The 21617-nt window shown below is 38.9% G+C and overlaps 1 protein-coding gene across 2 annotated transcripts in view; it reads right to left on the bottom strand.

Annotated features, from left to right (window-relative positions):
- The window catches only part of GRM7 (glutamate metabotropic receptor 7), an 859113-nt gene that overhangs the window by 146477 nt on the left and 691019 nt on the right, over positions 1–21617 (bottom strand). For both annotated transcript variants that reach the window (XM_043587992.1, XM_043587990.1), the window contains exon 8: positions 10794–11729. In XM_043587992.1, the coding sequence (XP_043443927.1) occupies positions 10794–11729 (936 nt within the window). The remainder of the gene's footprint in view (positions 1–10793; positions 11730–21617) is intronic.

Genomic DNA, 21617 nt, shown 5'->3' with positions numbered 1-21617 from the left:
GAAGGAAGGAAGGAAGGAAGGAAGGAAGGAAGGAAGGAAAATGAACACATGAACAGGATACTTCTCCATCTTAAAATCTGGAACATTAAACCAAGAGATAATTATCTTATTTCTGAGTCAAAATGAAACACTCTACTCATCTGGTGTTTGGTCCAGCAGCAGACAGCAGCCCTTGCCTCATCAACAATGCCATTTGGCCATGGTGTTCCAACCGAGTCAATTTGACAGGGGACTGGGAAGGTTACCAGAGAAACACAATGGACTGTATAGAATTGGAAGATTTAGCTAGCTTAAATATCTAGTCTTGGATGCTAAAACCCAATCATCACAAACTGATCTGGGGTTTTGGGTTTGTTAGCCAGAATCTCCCAGGTATGAATGACTGACTTCTTATATATAAATCAAGCCTCATTGGAAACATTATCAGCTTCCTGAAAGTGACAAATCAGAAAAGTGCTATCACATCAAAGTTCCAAGTGAAATTGGAGAGCCTGCAATACAAGAAGGAAAATGGGACTTCTTGTTTCAGGAACTCAGTTGCCCATCAAACAGATTTTTACGGATAACGCATTGTGCCTAAGGTTCCTCCTTTGAATATATAGAGATATTTGAGAATCTCAAGGAATTGCTGATTTAGTGGTATTGATTTGTCCTTTATGTTCCTTGATACAGTATACTCTCAGCCTTGCCTTGTAATTTCTCGGTTGACTGTATACCCTTCTCTTCCCCAACAACTCCATGTACACGAGACTTAAATAGGAAAGTGTGACTTTTTTTCAGAGTTGAGGAATTCACATGGGCCCTCTCTGGAGTCTGTAATTAGATCATTGTGTAAAATTTGAGGTTGCTCACTTCTTGATGCACTGACTTCCCCATGGTTTTATGGCCAAACTCAGTCAGACCTAGAGGGCCAAATGTGACACTAAACTAGGGTAGAATGCTACCAAAGTACAGGTTAACAAACCTGGCCATCTGAGGGTGTGCAACTCCACAGCAGTTGGCATGCATCCTGATTCTAAGATCCAACTGCCAGTCAGCTGCCAGTCAGCTTTATTCATTAGGAACTCCTTACAATTCAAAAGCCAAAGATCCATTAATTATCCTTGGAAAAAGCTAGACTGGTGGCAACACACTGATGATAGCCAAAACAAGGAAGACAGTGTATAGTACAGTACAATATTTAGAGTATATCCTCTTCAAAGCCATTCTTACCAATACCAATAATATAAATCAACTACTACTGTGGTATAGTCTCTCCTGTGGGTACCTCTCTACCTGGGGACAGAGGATATAGACTGGATGCAGTGTTCCAAGTTTCCTCCCCACCAGCCATCTTCTGGAGCAGGGAAGGGAGCAGGATCATAATTTTCAGATCCGAGGTATTACTCCCAGATGTGGGAGGTTCGTTTGGCTCCTTTACTAAATGGGAAGTAAAGGGAAGAACCAGTGGTTTGCAGCTCTGATCCAATGTTTTTCTCTAAGAGACTGTTCTCAGTCATCCTTATCCTTTGAGTTGTATACTGTACTATCATGGATCTAAAACTCTAAACATAGGAAAAATGAAAAATAAAAATTAATAAATAAAAGCCTAAACATAAGGAAAGTCCATTTAAATCATCACTGGTAACCACTGTCTATCTCCAGGGTAGAATTTCACATATTAAGGTTGTGCGTTCAGCTCTCATGTCTGGATTTTTTCCCCCTCACCACCAAGCAAAGCTTTGAAACCTGATGGGTGTCCTACAATTCTACCCAATTCTGACACTCTCTACTTGGAGATTGCATCAGACTCTACAGGTTAAGGGCTTAGTACCACAAGACGGCACCTTCCCACCCCCACTTCAGATGCCCATCTCGAGTCCATGTTGTCACCTGTGCTTACCACCTTTGGCTATAGATTAGAGGTTCCAACAACACTCTCCTTAGGCTTGAATTCATTTGTTAGAGTAGCTAACAGAATGCAAAAATATCTTCCTTACTACATTACTGGGTGTTTTTGTTTGCTTGTTTGGTGTTTGTGTGTGTGTGTTTTATAAAAGGATATAACTCAGGAACAGCCTGATGAGAGAGATGCATAGTGAATAGGTACTGGAAAAGGGAGCAGAGATTCCCTGCCCTCAGAGCATGCTATTCTCCCCAAATCTTAAAGTATTCATCAACCTGGAGGCTCTCCAAACCCTGTCCTCTTGGGTTTTTATGGAGGCTTCATTACATAGGCATTATTGATTAAATCATTGGTCAGTGGCAATCCATTCAACCTCCAGTCCTTCCCAGGGGCCAGGAAGTGGGACTGAAAGTTCCAACTCTCTAATCACATGGTTGGCTCTCCTGGTAACCGACTCCATCCTTCAGTAGGGTCCAAAAAGTCACCTCATTAACATAAAAAAAGACACCCTATTGCTTTCATCTCTTTGGAAATTCCAGAGGTAGTAGAAGCTCTGTGCCAGAAATGGAACAAAGAGTAAATACACATTTCTTATTATAAATCACAATATCACAACTATCATGCAAATGCTTACTCATAAGGAAAGAGTAATCTTTTGAAAGCATAAATCGAACATGTCACACATATCCCTGCCCTAAAATTCATTGACGGCCGCTTTCCCCTGCTTGCCTTATAAACAAAATCAAGCATGCGGGGTCCTTCAAGATTTCACCTCTACCTGCCTCTTCAGAGTTAGATCCTGTCATCCTGCTAATTCATACTAACTCCTCTACTTTCAGTTTCCCCAAATACAGGACTATGTTACCTTCTGCAGACTCTCCTGCCTTGACCTAGAAAGAAATTTTTGCTAAGGTGAGCCTAGGGTGGAAGGATACAGTTCTCCTTTACTGAGCATTTACCATGTGCTAGAGAGTGTTTGAAGTGCTCTTCTACTGTAACCCATCTGTACAATTGTGGCCTTATTGCCAATGCAATTTATAGTTTCAGTACTGTGCAAATAGGCCACTAGGCATAATAAAAGCACTTAATGAGTAAGGCTCAAGAAAAGAGGAAGAGCAAAGAAGAGGGTTTCTAGCAAGGAGATTTTTTAACAGCTTTTATTAATATGTAAAGCTCCTTGTGTTCTTTTGTAATTCTTCAGCCCCCCACCCATCCCCAGCCAACAAATGATCTGCTTTCTCTCACTAAAGATTAATTCCAATGTTAAAACTATTTTGGTATAAGTGTAATTATATAGTGCATACTCTTTTTGCCTGTATTCTTTGAGCATAATTATTTGGGACTTATCCATGCTGTTGGATAGATCAATAATCTATTGCTTTTTACCTCAGAGTAGTATTCCATTTTATCGCCTGACCATGACTTGTTCATCTATTCAGCTATTGATCGGCATTTGGGTTGTTCCAATTTTTTGACTATTAAACATACAAAAAATTATATGCAAATCTGTGTGGACATATTCTTTCATTTCTCATGGGTAAAGAGATAGGAGGAATAGCTAGCGTAGCACAATAGGTGTATGCTTAATATTTTAAGAACCTCCCAAACTATTTTCCAAAGTGATTGACTAACTTTTACATTCCCATTAGCAGCACATGAGAGTTCCAGTTATTCCACATCTTTACCAGCCCATGTTATCATCAGTTTTATGAACACTGTATTAAGCAATTTAAAGTTCTCATTTTCTCTTACATAAATCTACAAGTAGGAATGACTACAGACGGAAGAACCTAGGACCACAAAGGTTAAATGACACAGTCACAAGGTACAATGAAATAGGTCCAGAGCACCACAGCATGATGGGTTATGGAGGAACCGTCTTATAGGACCACAGGGCATCTGGGACCTGAACAAAACACTAAGTAGACCGGTGTTAGGCTCTGCACTATAGGTATCTTAGGACCCCAAACCTGGATTTGGCAGGCCACCAACTGCTCATCAGCAGACAGTGTTCTGCTATGATTTCCCATGCTTTAAGAAGAGTTGTTTCTGAAAATGATAGGTAGCCTGTGATGCTTGAGAGATGCCAATCAACAGGGATTTCTCTGAACATCCCACTACTAGTTATAAAAGTGAGGTCTGCATCCTTGTGACTGGTGTCTCTTGGAGGCTAAGATCTCACAGTAAAAGACACTTTCATGGGAAAGCTAGGCTCTCCAGTATACTTCACAGGGGACCGATTCAAGACTTGGTTTGTTTTTCCCTTTAGCAGCAATTTCTCTTTCTTGAGCACTTCTCTGTTTAAACCTTGAATGGTGGGGACTTTGTTTTAATATAGTAAGTTATTTCCTTGTTAGTCTCACTCAGTTCAGTTTTACAACCGCTCTTGCATTTACCTGCTGAAGTAGCTATTCCAGATAAAGGAAGGGACTAAGATGGTGAAGACTCCCAATATCCTAGGTGACTGCACCCAAAATTAGTTTCAGGAGGAGAGTATAGGACAGCACTATCTCAAGCCACTGACTAACACCAGACGTGCAAACAGCTGGTTTCAGAGGGCTGTTTGGAGAGAAGCTCAGTTATCATGAGGGTCACAGGAGGAAGCAGAAAGGAGATTGTTCCATATGCTTCTACTATAAATTTGAACAGACAAAACTAAACAACAGAAGCAAGACCTCAACCACTGGCCCCCTTGCCCATCACAGCATGAGTGCACAAAGGGCCTCAAGGGAAGCTAAGCACTGGGACACTTCTCTCAATATGTATTTCCAGGCAAGATGGAGGTTCTACCAAGCCTTCCAGAAAAGAAAGTCAGAATTTTTGCTTTAAAATACATCTATATTTGTGTATGAATCTGGTGTATTTACATATCCAGAAGCTGTTATCAGATTGTTAGCCATGACTGTATATAGAAGACAGAATAATGGGAGGGAGTCCTTCTTCTTTCCTTATTTAGTTGCTGTTAGAAAACAAACAAACAAACAAAACAAAACAAAACAAAACAAAACTCAAACATGGAATAGTGGGCAATGCTATTTGCGAATTCCAAAAAAGAAACAAAGTACCTATAAGCATATCTCTATTCCAGTAACAAAGCAGCATAACACAAAAGGAAAGGTAAGGCATATTATATTCCCTTACTCTTTTAAGGTTCAAAGTGTTCAAAGTAGCTTTCAAACCTGCTTTATCTTTTCTATTCCCTCAGACCTTCTTTAAATGAGTGCCATCTTTTGTCAATCTATTACAATAGCTACTTAACTTAGTTTCTTTACACCAGCAGTTTCCCCTTTACTCATCCTCAAGCACTGTCCCTGGATCCCTGGAATTCATATTCCAAAATACCCTATGTTAATGTTCCTCCCACCTTCATAAACCTTTTGTTGGCTCTCCATGACTTACAGAAATAGAGTCCAAACACAGTCCTCCGTAATTTGGATTTGTTTCTCTTCACCGCATCACTATCTCTGTCACAGGGCCCAGGCCCACAACATCAGAGAGGGGAGAATTGCATTAGAGAGAAGACTTTGCATAATTCAACATACGCAGAGGGGAATATTTCACCCTAAGAAGGGAAAGCGGGTTTTTCAGCTTATAAGCTAGAGTATTTAAAATTAACTTGGTCCATCACTTTGAAAGATGGGATTCTTGCCAAAAGTTTAATTTGAGAATGGAATGTTGGGGTTCACACTGTTTTAAAGTTTTCCCATAAAATGCGATTTTATTAAATTTTATTCTTACACCTCATATTTGCAAGAGTCAAAGTCGCCTTAAGTGCAATCTGTCTCTTCTCTCTACACATCAAGTGTTGAAAACACCACTCCCTACTTTTTTACATGGGATATAATTTCTCACTGGATTGTCACAGCGCTTCCTCCACCTGGTAACTTCAGTCCATGTCACTCCTCCATGAATCAGAAGTAGAGTTCTTGTTTCTGGGGTGCCTGTCCTTCAGTCCTCGTCTGACAACTGTAGCGTGCCTCGCACTATTCAAAGTTGGTTTGAACATCTCTGTTGATCACTAGCTTTTGAGTTCCTGACTGAAGAACATGGTGCCTTCTTCACCTCTCCTCCCCAGTCCTTCACAGAATACAGAATACTAGGGACATAGTAGGTTATTTCACAATTGGTGGAGCAAGTGCTCAAAGACCATGAGAAAATCTTAATCAAATCAAATAGGGCAGAGGCATAAACTAATATATGACTCCCAAAGGGAGCTAGGACTGTTCTTTTCTGTATGGCCTTTGAAAACTTAGAGATGTATAATCAGAGACAAGATAAAGACTAATTCAAGCACACTCCCATTTTCCTGAGTATTCTTTATATTTAAGCAGATATATTCTAATGAAAGCCACCCAATGGCTCTTGCACAAGGACAACAAACAGCTGAGTTGGCAGAGATATCAAAGGTCATTTGTCAGTGTCCAGTAATAATGGGAAATGACACATGGATTTCACATTCCTGCCAGTTCTGACTTACTGGTAGTGGTTGCCTAATGACTGTGTTGATAAGGATTTTAAGACCACACCTGGGTTTAGAGAAAGCTCGCCATAATTGATTACCACTGTCTGCCCAGGGCACAGATTAGGAAATATTTACCTACCTGCCAAATATTTCTGATCCTTAATGTCAGTCCTAGATTAGTTCACTCTGTGTTCAGATTCTGGGGCTCTGTCACATGTGGAAGATCAAAATGTTGCCTTATGTCTAAATCCTCTAGAAACACTCATGGACATTTCTTTCTGCTTGTCTCTTTGCTATCTCTGGTTGCAGGGTCAATGTCTTGGTCCTGACTTTTAAGGTCTCTAGCCAAAGCCTATTAGTTGACACTTCATTCAGACCTCCTGAGTCTAAACTTTGTCTCTGACTCTGAATAATGTCTTTCTGATCTCCTGGTTCCTTGATCTCTGGACCTCCCAGTTGCTTGAGATGAGAATTAATTTATTCTTAAAGGCTCTAAAAATAGGGATCAGGAAATATTTATATGATATGTTCGGTGGATTAGGAAGAAAATGTTCAGGTAGTTTTCAGAAGCATGCTTGGTTTGTGCTGACATACTTCCAGCATGTTTGCTAAGAGGTCTAGAGTTCTATGCCCATCCCACTGCCCTATTGAACCAGTTGGGAATATTTTTAAAGACAAGTTCCAATGGGGATTATCATACACACAATTTTAAGAAGCATGGAATTAAGGATCCTGAGTTGGTTCAGAGATTACTAGCAGTAGCCCTCTTCTGTCACCTCGTGGAATAATGCTTCAGTGAAAACCAAAGAATCTTATTACTTAAGTGCTATAATCTTTGCGATTCTGTTCTGATATATGAAGAATGGCCTGTGGGCCGCATTGCAGAAGACATACTCCTTCCTTTCAGCCACTGCTCTTTTTCCATCATTCTTCCCTGAACATAAAATGCCTCAATGCTTTTCCTTCTCTTCCTCTCCCCACCTTGCTACCCAAACAAATACATATGCACAGAGGGGAAGACCTCTGAGACCCTCTGACTCCACTCCATTTATATCAAGGTCTACTTTGCCTTTGCAGAGCCAAGTGGTGTAAAGGTTTTCTCCTCATCCATGTGTAAAAAAAAACCAACAAAACAAAAAACAAAAAAACAAAAAAACACTGGCTTACCTAGAAAGCTCTCCTGACAACTGGTTAAAAAGATTTGGATAAACCTAACTTCTACAGGGTTTCTCTTATTTTGGCAGGGTAGATTGTATCCTCCCTGTATGAACCAAGCTCTTTTCCAGGAGGCATGCAAAGAAGATAGATAAGCCAAAAACAAAGACTTTTTTTTCATGGCAAACAATCTAGTCCTCCAGTAGCCATTGCCAGTATATAGCAATGGGACATTACCACACTTGACTAGACCAGCTAGTTCCCACATTTCTGTAACTCTATTATTTCCAGTGTTTCCTTGAATCATCTCAGTGTCCTAAACAGAAATTCCTAAAACCAGGGATCATTCTCTTATGGCTCAAGTTTACCTCCTTCATCATGCCTAACCTTGTTGCATGATCCTCATAATCACAGGGTTAGCAACAATAAAACAAGATAACTTTAATCTCCTGCATCCTTCTTCACAAAAGCAAAAATATACTGAGGGTTGATATTTCACGAGAAAATAAACATTTCTCATCCTTTGTGCTGCGCTAATGAACTCAACTGATGAGAAACTTCACAAAGATATCCTTATCATAATCAAAATGATTTCAATTTCCTAAAACAGTAAATAGTTATTACTGAAATCACCGCCTAATCCTTTATTTTTGTTACAATGGAATTCTTTCACTTAAACACTTAGACTCTTCAATCTAAACAGAAATGGAAGGGCTGTGATTCTGAATATTTTTAGCTTGGCAATGATGCCTTTTTCTGTGATCTCTGTTGCATTTGTCAATTTGCCGCCTTCCACAATTTAAATTCCACGGTTTCATGTACAAAAAATATTTTAAATTTATCACTCATGCCTCTCTAGCCATATGCCTATCTTTAAGATGTGTGAATTTCCATATAAAATTCACTGTTCCCATTTGGCAATTTAGTACCTTTAATTGTGCCAATCAACCATGTAAGACATCACAAACCATTGAGAGTATACAAAGAAAAACATACATGCCTTCAAAACTCTAGGATACAAAGCACACTGCTTAAAGACAGCCTACTTATTGCTGTAGTTCAGTTCAACCAGCTCAAAGTCTTACAGAACAACTGGAACCAGTGAATTCAATTCCTGAAGCCCTATATCACTTTCAGGTATTTAAATGAGTCTACTATACCCGTGATCTTACAGAAAGGATTCACAGTCATGACCAGAAAGGGCTAGAAATGACAAATTAAAGGGTAGAGACTTGAATTGTCAAATATCATTACAACAGGGACCATCTATAAAACTGCAGGTACTCCTGCCTTTTATATTCCCCAACAATAAATTTATAAGAAAAGGATTTAATGTTTTTAGCCTGTTACATAGGGATTTGTGTTTGTTTTAATAAAAAATAATTATTATCTTCATAGGCTTTGATAATACACATCATTTCCCATAAAAAGTTCAATGGTTATCAACTTACTAGCATACGTTTGGGAAATTCTTTTCCTTTTTCTCTCTATTGCGTTTCACTACCCTAACTCATATTTTACTATTCCCTTGGCCCAGGGATAGATTGAAGCAATAAAATGCAATTCAGGTTGGTTTCACAGACAGTAAACATGCATTATGAATTTGAAACATACTGTTGGAAACATACTATGCTTGTTGAGCATGTATTTTAGAACTTCCTCTAAGACATTCATGACTAAAATCATATCTGGAACTATTCACTGTCCTTGGTTTCAGAATTCTCTGTGGTTTTACGAGATACTCATTAAAAACAAATAAACAAACAAAAAAACCCCAAACCCCACACAGTCCAAACTGATGGCTTCTGAATCACACAATTTAGATGAGAGACATCTTCTCCATTGGAACACCAGTCAAAGGTCATTAATAATTTACAGGATTATATGAGAAGAGAAGTAATAATGAAAAATTCAGATTCAATGAATTCCTAGAGGCACAGATTTGTGAATTTGTAGAGATTCCTACTTCAATCCTTGTTTTCCTCATTTAGGGCACTAAGTCCTTGAATGCTTCAGAGACTCCTACAAAGTAACACAGAATCAGGCTACACTCCCTACATTTTCACTTCTAATCAAGCTATATGCATGCCCTCTCTTATACAGTGTTCCATTTAGTGCTCTAGGTCTTGGCTCTGGCTTTAGCTGTACCGCCATGCCAGAGCTGACTTTAAGGAATGAAGGACAGCACATCTTATGAAGATCACCATATTAGAACTGCCCAATTTGCATACACAAAAAACCAAATCCAGGTGAGTATGAAAGATGTGTAGGAATCTCATGTAGAATCAAGGCTTTAGCAGTGCCTAATTGCATGCCTGTTGAACCTACAGCTAGACATATATTAATTGCTTTAAGAATCAACACATTAGGGCTGCCTAACTACAGACTCATAAAACTGTATAACTATATGGGGGGGGGGCGGGTAGAATGCACACTAACCATATCTAGGACCAACATATTAGGGTCCACTAATTTTGCCAACTTTGAGTTTCCACAGTTTGATGACACCTGCTGTACTACATACTGTCCCTCCCATGGCTAGAAAGTTGAGTCTCTCATATCACTTTGAATCACTTGATGTGACAGATGTATATCTAGCTTTAGGGAGCCCAGGATACAGTGATAACCAAAACTCTCCTATTTTCATCCACTATATATATGTGTGTATATATGTGTGTGTGTGTGTGCATATATGTAGGTATGTATATATGTACATGTATATGCATGTATATATATACACACACACACATAAATATATAGTGGATGAATATGTATGAAATATATATCATATATGTGTGTGTGTGTGTATATATATATATATAATATGCAAATGGAACTTCTAGTATGTTGTGTTGCTCACAAACTAGGTCCAATCCGCGGTGAAAACCTAGAAAGTCACTAACAAGACAGAGAGAGCTAGTAATGACCATCTTCATCCCAGTGAAGCATTGTGGCCTTTTTCTCCTATCCCAAGGAAATATATGTGTAAGAAGAGAGGGCGGGTAATGAATGAATAGGAAGATTTCATTTGGACAGACTGCATGATTTTATACTGGATTAGCTCTTGCTACACTGAATAATTCCATCACAAATTAACTTGAAAAAGCTACCTCTTGTTGGTTTCCAGTGAAATGAATGTGGCACAGTTCCCTGCAGATTTTAGATTCCTGTAGCACTGAAGCCTAGTAATTCAGGATATAAAACTTCTTGCTTTATACAATCAATTTGGTTTCAATATTTACAAAAACAGACATATTTTGAATGTGTGGTGTGGTGTGCATTTTCACTTACCTTTTCCGCTGACTGAGCAGTGCCAAAAAAAATGGGAATGAAGGCAAGCCACACTATACATGTCGTGTACATAGTGAATCCAATAGGTTTGGCTTCATTAAAATTCTCTGGGACACCCCGAGTCTTGATGGCATACACAGTACATGTGACCATGAGAAGAATGCTATATCCCAAGGAGCAAATGATTTGGAGATCTGTAATGTCACATTTGAGAACTCCCCTGGCCTGCTCAGGGTTCATTGTCTTATGTTCATCATAGTCTATGATGATGTTGGGTGGGTCAACACCAAACCAAATGAAAACTCCTAGAAGCTGAACTGATATTAAACTGGAAGTGATTGCCAGCTGTGATGTTGGGCTTATGAGTCTGGGAGCTGTCACTGATTTCTTGCCCTGCTCAAATATGCGATAAATCCGATTGGTTTTTGTCAAGAGGGCTGCATAACTGATGCACATACCCAAGCCCAAGAAAACTCTCCGGAAAGAACACACGGCCACATCAGGTTTGGCTATCATCAGGAAAGTGATAATGTAGCAAAGAAAGATGCCAGTCAACAGAACGTAGCTCAGTTCCCGCCCAGATGCCCGGACAATGGGCGTGTCATTGTAGCGGATGAAAGTGGCCATGACAAAGATGGTGGCAATGATCCCCAACATTGCTAGGAAGACAGGGATGACGGCCCAGGGGGAATGCCACTCTAATTTGATGATGGGGATATCCTGGCAGCCGGTTCGGTTTTCATTGGGCCTCTGGTCGTAGGGGCAATGTTGGCATGTCATCTCATCAAACTGGTACTGGTAGCCATCACAAGGCTCACAGGTCCAGCAGCACGGAGTTCCCTTCTGAGTCTTCTTTCTTTGCCCAGGCTTGCATGGCAGTGTGCACACTGAGGGGGGGATCTCCCGGACTCCTTTACCCCACTGCATGTCCTCTATCTGCAGCATAAGAAATGAGAAGGTGTAACTGGCAGATTAGTTAAGAGAAAAGGGAGAGAAGGAAACAACAACAATGATAGAAGCAGCATTTGAGACTTGACAAGGCTAAAGAACTACCCACCTCCCTACAGTTAGTTTGAACTAAGACCAAGATTTGACCCCAACTATTCCACCACAGCATCCTTACTTTTTGCTACTATGGAGTATGCCAAACATGCCTGATTTTAAGATTTCCCTGTGGTTGGGGCACCTGGGTGGCTCAGTCGGTTAAGCATCCAGACTCTTGATTTCTGCTCAGGTCATGATCTCACAGTTCGTGGATCAAGCCCCAAATCAGTATGGAGCCTGCTTGGGATTCTCTCACCCTCTCTCTCTCTCTGCCCTTTGCCGGCTCGTGCTCTGTCTCTCAAAATAAAGAAATAATAATAATAAAAAAGTCCCTGTGGCAACTGTTAAAAAATACATATTCCCTATTCCTACCCTACACATTCCAAGTAAGAATATACTAAAAGGAAAAAACAAAAAAAACCAAAACAAACGAACAAAAAAAAAAACCCAACTACCTTTGGATCTTTAACAAATCTTTAACAAATGATAAATCAAAACACAAATTTTAAGTAATGTGAAATGTTACATGCATCTCCCTTATCAGCTGCTTTTTAAAAATTTGTTTTAAAATTATTTTAGGTGATATTGCAATGTTGACTACCTTTCCTAAAATTCTGTAGGCATCACTGCCATTATCAATGAGAAATTTTGAAGCAAATTCATTTTAGTCTATTATTTACCACATAAGAGTAATAAGGTTCATTACTGAAGGGTATATAATGGTAGTTGGCCATATCTAAGTAATTGGTAAGCATTTGAATAAAAAAAAAATATGGTCTGGAAACCTTTCAATATTGGCCACGTACCTACCTATTCAGAGATGAAATTTAAAACTAAAATCCCGTATCCTAGAGGAGGATGAATGTTGATTTGCTTTAATTAGAATAGTGGTTTTCTAGAGGGGAATTCATAATCAACAGTGTTCTGAGAAATAATGTCATTAGAAACAAAGAAAAAGTAGTGTCGGGCTGAAATTTCATTGTAGCAGAGATCTCTTACTTGTCAGCACACCATCTACTCTTCCTCTTTCCTGATATTGGTTCCTCAGAACTCTTTTCTACATGCTTGCTGTGAGATGAAACTTACACTGAAGCTCCAGGGGTTGCTCACATGACCCAGTCTTGGCTAGTTAATGTACAGCAGGGGTTCTCAAGCTTGAGAATGCTTGCCTAGGAGGGTTCCTTACCACCCAGTATACTGGGTCCCACAGTAGGATTTTTTGACTGGGTATAGAAGGGATCTGAGAATAAGTATTTCTAACCAAATCTTTGGTGATGTTTCTGGGGGTTATCTAGGGACCACATTTTGTCAAAAATGGATACATTCCAACCTCCTAGCCACAGAATATGGGTCAGGGATGGGATTGTTATAGAATGGAGAGGAATTTAATTTCATTTTTACTGAGATTACATGTAATAAAAATCTCTCATTTTTGTTGGACTAGCAGTTTGTAGGATATAATGATGCCAGTGTGCAAGGCTATAAGAATGAAGGAGTTTCTAAGAGAGAGAAGTCAACAAAAAGAAAAGCATTACTGAGAAAGAGAAAAAGAGAGATCACTAAGGAGCCTGTTTGAGCTACTTGAGACAGCCATGCCTGAAGCATGCATTCCCTAGACTGTGCCATTATACAAGCCAGTAAATTCTGCTATGCTGAAACACTTTCAATGGCATTTGTTACTTGTGATCAACAGTCCTGAAAAACACATGTATTAAATAACTTAAATAAAAAATATAAATTAAATATGACTTTAATTAAGTCAGAAAATTAATTCATAGAATAAATGCCAATGAACAAATTTAGCTGAAATTCCCCATACCTTTTTTTTAATGTTTATTTTTGAGAAAGAGAGAGAGAGAGAGAGAGAGAGAGAGAGAGAGAGAGAGAGTCAGAGCACAAGCAGGGGAAGGGCAGGGACACAGGGAGACACAGAATCCAAAGCAGGCTCCAAGCTGTCAGCACAAAGTCCATGGGGCACCAACTGATAGCCCATGAATCATGACCTGAGCAGAAGTCAGATGCTCAACTGACTGAGCCACCCAGGCACCCCTTATCCCCCACCCCTTTTTAATACAGTTGGACTAAAAAAATAGGATAGAAAAATACTGGAAAATCTGAGGCTTTTTAAAAATGCATAATTTTAAGAGATGAGGGGGAAAGCAAACTAATTTATTGCTCTTGGAAGTTTAGTACTGTATTAAAACAGAATGCAATGTATAGCAGGGTGTGATACTTGCATCAAAACCTGAGTTAAGATCCACATTCAAAATCTAAAACAAATGTAGTTAACTGTGAAAAATAATGGCTCAGGGATTAAGCTTCATAAATTATCATAGCCTTGTAATGGTTGAATTTGAACTTTAAGCAGAGACCCAAAAATCTTCAGATGACTTGTGTAAACCCATTTGCCTCAGCACAAAGCCCAAGTCAGTACTAATAAATCTAACTAAATATAAAACATAATCATCTCTTTCTCAACATCATGATTTTTGAGGCAGTAAGTCACTGGCAGCCATCCCAAAGTCATAAAATTAAGGAAATAATTTGTAATAAGCGATAAAAAGATACACATTAACTTTACAAATGTCAAACTGCGAGAAGATGGAACCTAAAAAATTGCTATTATTAATACAAATGTTTCCAAATGTCAAATTAAAAGGTCCTACTCCTGGTTAGTAAGAAAGATTAACCAAAAAAAAAAAAAAACCCAGCAACCTATAAATATATTTCATTAGCTAAACTTCAGATTGCCTAATTCTAACACTAGTAGATAGTAATATGCCATATGATTAAACTTGATCTATGGGAATAGATGAAGGGCCCATACAAATATAAAAGCAAATTATCATTATCTGTAATATTTTACAGCCAATTTCAAATGTTGCCAGCTACTTCTTTCCCCTTGGAATAAAATAAAATGCCCAGCAATGCTGAACAGCTTTTTTCCACCCTTAACTTATCCAAATATATACAAGAGCTATAACCACAAACATTACATTGACTGATTACTTAATTTGTTTTCAATTTTCATTTAAAGTACATCTCAACTCCGTTTAATTGTATATATTACAGCAACAAAGTTGCCTCTTGCACCAAATGAACAAAAGTCTAATTTACTCGCTTTGCCAAAAAAATCATTATTGAAAATATATCGTGTTGAATGAAGATACCAAGTAACCTTTAAAAGCTCTAGTAAGTGAGAATTATTCTAAAGCGATACATATGATTTGTGTATATCTATACCCATCCACACACACTCAGTGGCTTGTTTCATAAGAATAAACAGTCAGCTGCAAATGCCCATGGATACTTATTAAAGGGAGAATACTCATTTAGGACTATGAATATTCAAGTATAGTGTCAATTTTCTTTGCCAGAGGCTAGTAGGAATGTAGATTTCTATTCTATTTTGATGGCTGCAACAAAACCAAGTTTCCCTTAGCTGGAAAGCCAAAGTGAAGGTGCAGAAAGATTAGAAAAAAGGGCTAGGATGTTTACTGCCATCTTCTTTAGGAGATACAGTTCTACATTCCCTGATTAAGGACGCATTTTCCTCCCGGACACCATTGTTTATAGTCATTGGATACTGGGTCTGCTCAGTAGCTGGCTCATGGGGAAGAGATGTTGAAATAGATTATATGGATAGGCAGATCAATTGTTTAGGAAAGAAATGTAGTTCTGGGCAATGAAAGCAAACATAAGCCTGATGTCCAGTCCTAGGAATGTGGTTCTTCGCTCTTAAAAGAGATACAAGGAAGAGATCTATGGTCTTTAGCCTTTGAACTCTGATGTGTACAAACATGATGTATGGAACTGCAGCATCCACTTTTTAACCATGAATACAAGCTTATGGGAAAAAAGCCCATATCCTGAGGATAGAAAACAATAGATAAAAAAGAATTTTTGTCTTTGATGGTGCTGAAATAATTTCTGGGCCCAAGATGGAGCCACTGCTGCTCAGGATGTCACCTCAGCAAACCAAACTTGGATAAGTTCTGTGCCCCTATAAACAAGTTCCCCTAGACCAGACATACAGTGTACTCAGTTAGCCAGTCTCAGAATGCCAAACCAACTCTGAGCCTTCTTGGCCCAAACAAGATTGACTATATGGCCCCAGACTATCAGTTCTTTTCTGTTTGTCTTTTCCTTGTTGTTTATTCTTTATCCTGTTAAAAGCCTTCCATCCCATTTTGTGGTTCTCTGAAAGGGGACTGTCTAGTTCATGAAGTGTTTAAAGTTAGTTTCTATCATCTAAATGATCTTCATTAATCATTCTTTAACAGTACGATAATGACGTCACCAAATTAACCAACACTGGTGCTAATGTGCCCCTGAATTTTGAACATGAAATGATAAACTTAGTCGTTGGCCAATATTGCCTGCATAGTCAACTACTTGCAATGAAAAATTCTAACAAATACACTTTTTCTTACTTCTGCATTTACTATGTGAAGACCTTCTGAGACTGTTAGACAATTAGCCAATAATTCAAATTCTAATAGGGATAGCAAGTAGCTCCAGAAGGAAAAGGGACTTTCAAACAACAAATGATCAGAAACACTTGTCTTGTCTCCTGGGAATGCTCTTAAAAGAGAGTAGGAAAGCCCCAGACTCAGAATATCAGCTGGGACTCCATTGCTCCTGGCTCAGAGAGGAAACAATGAAAAAGCACCTGTCAGCTCAAGTTCTATAGCACATGTGATTGGCAAAGAAAAATTGGGGTCTGGCTCTAGTAGAGAGTGAGCTACTTCACAGGGAATGTGCAGACCTTATAATCACTGGAATTTTAAAATAAAACCAAATTAGTTGCTGTCTTACTGCCAAAGGCAGAACTCAAACAAAAGCAGAATACACTGTTTGGTGTATCATTTGTATCTAGTAGAGATCTGTTCTTTTCCCCACATAGATATTTTCTATCTAAGTGAAAATTTTGTCACTGCAGAGATATTTTCTTTAGTGAAATTCCATTTGCATGTTTCCTACGCTTACTCTGTAGACCAAGCTGGCTGGTGCTTTTATTGCATAATTCTCTACAATATTATTTTTTTACTTATTAAAACCTTAATAGAATAAGCTAATTTTAAAAGAGCCTTCTTATTAAAACACTATTTGTTCATTAAAATATATTTGTCCTGTCTAATTTTTGGAAAGAGCGTTTTAGGAAAAATGAACAGGAATATTTAATTCTTGATATTAGAAAAGAGCCAGGTTTCAGTTCTGTGGGGGGTGGGGGGGGTCAAGTAAGCAAGGTAGAGGGGTTACCAAGAGCTTCGCAAGGAATCATGTAGCAGCATTCAATGGCTTTTTCTTTTTTAAGACTCAGCTTCTATTTTTAAACCATAGGCAGTATGACTAGACTATGAAACAGAATTTCAGGGCTGCCATATTACGATAAAAACACTCATTAATTCATATTCTACCTATTCAAACTTTATAAAAGAACATTTTTTTTAAGAGAGAGAGAAAGAGAGAGAGAGAGGGAGAGAGCAGAGGAGGGGAAGAGAGAGAGGGAGACACAGAATCTGAAGCAGGCTTCAGGCTCTGAACTGTCAGCACAGAGCCCGATGTGGGGCTCAAACTCACAAACCCCAGAGATCGTGACCGGAGCCGGAGCCGGAGTCGGACGCTTAACCGACTGAGCCACCCAGGCATCCCAAGAATCATCTTTGTTTTTAATGTACTCTAGGAAGAAAGTGGCACCACCATATTGTTAGGAAAGGCTTTTTGCTATGGTAGAACCTGGGCATTCTCATGGAAAGATCCAGAGCTTCATCTCACCGCCGAGCCCCTGGAAGTCCAGGACGTGGATAAATTTATGCTGTCATAGAGATTTTATTTTGAATTAAGCCAGTGGTTCCTAAACCTGCCACACATGTGAATCACTTGGAGAGCCTCTAAAATTTTCAAAGAAGCATCAGTGTCTTTTAAAACTCCTCAGGTGAAATGTAGACAGGTTTGGCAACCACTGAACCACACACTCTGAAGAGCTGGGGTTTGGAAGAAAATCTTTGTGCTGTGTAGACAACTTAGTGACCACAGAGGTGGTCTTGCCTGGACTTCTATTCTCAACCTTACGATACAGTATCTCTCATTAAAAGTCAGAATGGGTCACATAAAATGCTCAGTGATACTCTGACAATTTAATGGGACAGTATGAAGCTACCGTGAAATTACAGAGTTGCATGGTCAGTAAGGTCTCTAGGCTTACGTTTCATTATGTCATTGGCCAAACAATTTAAAATGCCTACGGCAGCAGAACATAGAAAGTAAATGAATGGAGAGGTAGTGAGACATTTCTGTCCCCAAAACAACCAAGTCTAAAGGAACACAGTAAGATTATGCATACTTAGAAATAGATGTTAAATTATACATCAAGAAGAGATTTCATAATAGTTCTGCCTAAATGATCTGCACTCGCTGTTTCAATGCCTGTATTTCCCTCAAATACAAGCAACAGTGGGTGGGTGCTTGTTTTTAAGTGTATATAATTGAAACCTCCCAGATTAACTGAACAGTTTGCCCCTACAGTAAATCTAGGTTTCTCATTCTTTATGAAGCTTTTCTCTATTTCTAACTAAAAGGGATGACTAGGCTTGGTTTCAGAACTTCTTTTTTATCCTCCCCACCCCCTACTCAGAATATATGGAACCTTCTGATTTTTTTTAAAAGTTGATGCCTTTTTAAAGATATCATATACTCTAAGGGCCAAACAGTGCACATCTGCTGACACTAGTTAGCTGCCTCTTTCTGAAACAATACTGTCACTATAGAAGCCATCTCCTTACAGTGTATATGCTGACTACAAGTGACCACTGATCTATTCCCTCTCTGGGGACATTTCCCTAAAAGATGCTTAGCAATCAAATATTAGGTATTTAATCTTGTGTAATTACTAAATACATTTCAAAGTACTTTTTTAAAAATCTGGATCTAACAATAACATATTCTAATAATAACGTGACCATATTCGTGTGGATGCCTCAAAAATACCTCCCATTAAACTTGTTTAAAATTAAACTCATGATTTACTCAGGGACTGGCAAACTACTGCCCGTGGGCTGAATCCTGCCCACTGCCTGTTTTGTCAATAATATTGTATCAGAGCATCATCTCAGTTGTTCACTTACATGTTGTCTATGGCCAGTTTTTTGTTACAATGGCAGAAGTGAGTAGCTGTGAATGCATGGACCGCAAGGCCTAAAGTATATACTATCTGGCCCTTTATAGAAAATATTCACTGACACAGATCCAAAGAAAACAAAATGACAAAGCCCTAGTGCATGGCAACCTTATGTATCTGTAAACCATAAGTTTTGTCATCTTCAACATCTCCCATTCTCTTGGCCCCTCATAGTTAAGTTACCAACACATCATGTGGATTTTACCTCTTGAAATCACTTAAGTTAATCATTTCATATAACAATCTATTTATTATATACAGGCACATCTTGATTTATTGCTCTTCCTTTTATGGACCTTAGGAGGTATGGCATTTTTTACAAATTGTAAGTTTGTGGCAACCTTGCACTGAACAAGTCTGTGGGCACCATTTTTCCAACAGCATTTTTCACTTTGTATCTCTATATCATGTTTTGTAATTCTCACAATATTTTAAATTTGTTCATATTATTGTATCTGTTATGATTACCCATGATTCATGATCTCTGATGCTCAATTATAATTGTTATGGGCCACCATGAACCACTCCCACATAAAATGGTGAGTGGGTTTTATTTAATTGATAATTTATTTAATAAATAAATGTTGTGTGTGTTCTGACTACTCTACCAGCCAGCTATTCCCCCATCTTCCTGCCTCTCCTTAGGCTTCCCTATTTCCTAAGACACAACAATACTGAAATTAAGGTAATTAATAACCATACAATGGGCTGTAGTGTTCAAGGGAAATGAATTTGGCAGACTTCATTGTTGTCTTATTTTAAGAAATTACCACAGCCATCCCAGCCTTCAGCAACCACCACCCTGATCAGTCAGGAGACACTGACATTAAGGCAAAACACCCCACCAGCAAAAAACCAAACCAAACCAAACCAAAAAAAACAAACAAAACAACAAAATAAACCCAAGTTGACAAATGCTCAGACGATGCTTAACATTTTTTAGCAATAAAGTATTCTTTAAATTATGTACATTATTTAAAACACAATGCCATATTGCATACTTAATAAACTAAAGTCTAGTATAAACTTCTATATGCACTGGGAAACCAAAAAGTTCATCTGACAGTATTTTCTGTGATATACACTTCATTGTGGTGGTTTGGAACCAAACCTGTACTACCTCTGAGGCATGCCTGCAAACTTTTTGGTGCTGCACCCTGTTTATTTGCTGAGAACAAAACAGAAAAAAAAAGTGCCTTAGAGAAATGAATCCTCTTTTCTCATCTTTGCTATCACCATCTCCTCTGCAAAATCTTTCTGTGGAGTTTCCCCACCTCCCTTTTCCTGCTGGCTCCCTCCTAATCCCATTAGCTGCACTACAGCCGGAAGGGTCCTTTAGCATGTTGATTTGATCATGTCACCTTTATGCTTAAGCTCTTTAGTGACTTTTTGCTATAAAACATCCTAGATGCGTCATAATCCAGCAGACACACAGAGCAATAGGCTTTAGCTGGCTTCCATGAGGGTTCCTGCCCCAGCATGAGTATAGGCCACAATATGCTGCTCTGTGATTCTTCGGTTCACTAAATTCTTACTCAGGAGGTCCCTACCCCCACTGAATTGGTTCCTCCTTTAATAAACTCTAAAGACCCCCCCTTAAAGAACTTAACACAATTTGTAATTATGCACATGTTACTTCATTAAGGTCTTAACTCCCAATTTATACATAAGCTTCTTGAAATCAGAGCTTCTGTCCACTTTATTCACTTGTTAGAAACTCAAAATCTGGGAGGAGGCTCCATAACATTGTTGGACTGAATGGGTGAATGGCAGTGTGAAGGACAGAGGAGACTGACCAGTCCTCTAGAACTGATTTTCCCCAGCCAAAATTCGAGTTTGATTCTAACTAACAATGAAAGGATCCCTAATTACGTATGTGAGTCTCCCTGTTTTCAGGTCATTTACTATACATCTATAGAGTGAAGGTTTACAGTTGAAAAGTCTTTGGCATTTTCTTCAGGGAAGAAAGGGAATTAAATAAGGAGCACTGAAATGCTAGGTAGAGGGCAAATTAATACAATTAACACATCACAGAAAAGGAGAAAAACAAGTCATGGACAATTTGCAGCCAAGGGCAAAACTTGATTTCAATAGGTCTCTGTGTCACCAGCTAGACCCCAAGACTTGGCCTTTACTGCCCACCTGCTCGTACTCACTAACCTCTGTCTTACATTTTTCCCTGAGCTCTTCTTTCTGGCTTTTCCCTTAATGCAGAGAAATGAAACCTGAAACCACCCCAGGTGATAGACTCTCCTGACAACACCTGCCTTAGACCTAGACCACCTAGACCTTTTCAGCTAAACCTGAGTTGTGCCTGCATAGATGGATCATGGAGTCACCTCTAGAATGACCTACAATTACCTTTACCTCATTGTAGCACTAAACTCTCCATCCAAGGAGTCTTAGCCTCATTTACATAAGATACAATGTAAGTATATATAAGCTTGTTTACTTCAGGCACATGTGTGACCTTATGCCCACCTCTACATAGGATGGCAAGGCTCCCCTATGCCCTCTCCCAGAGAATCACCACTTGGGAAGCCACTCCTCATGATCTCCTTGTTTGCTGCAAATAAAAGTTTTCATTGTGGGACAACTCA

Source organism: Prionailurus bengalensis, chromosome A2, assembly GCF_016509475.1.
Source record: "Prionailurus bengalensis isolate Pbe53 chromosome A2, Fcat_Pben_1.1_paternal_pri, whole genome shotgun sequence".
In the NCBI taxonomy this organism is placed as follows: Eukaryota; Metazoa; Chordata; class Mammalia; order Carnivora; family Felidae; genus Prionailurus; species Prionailurus bengalensis.
Note: the sequence above shows the minus strand (reverse complement) of the source record. Positions and strands in the feature narration are given on the sequence as shown.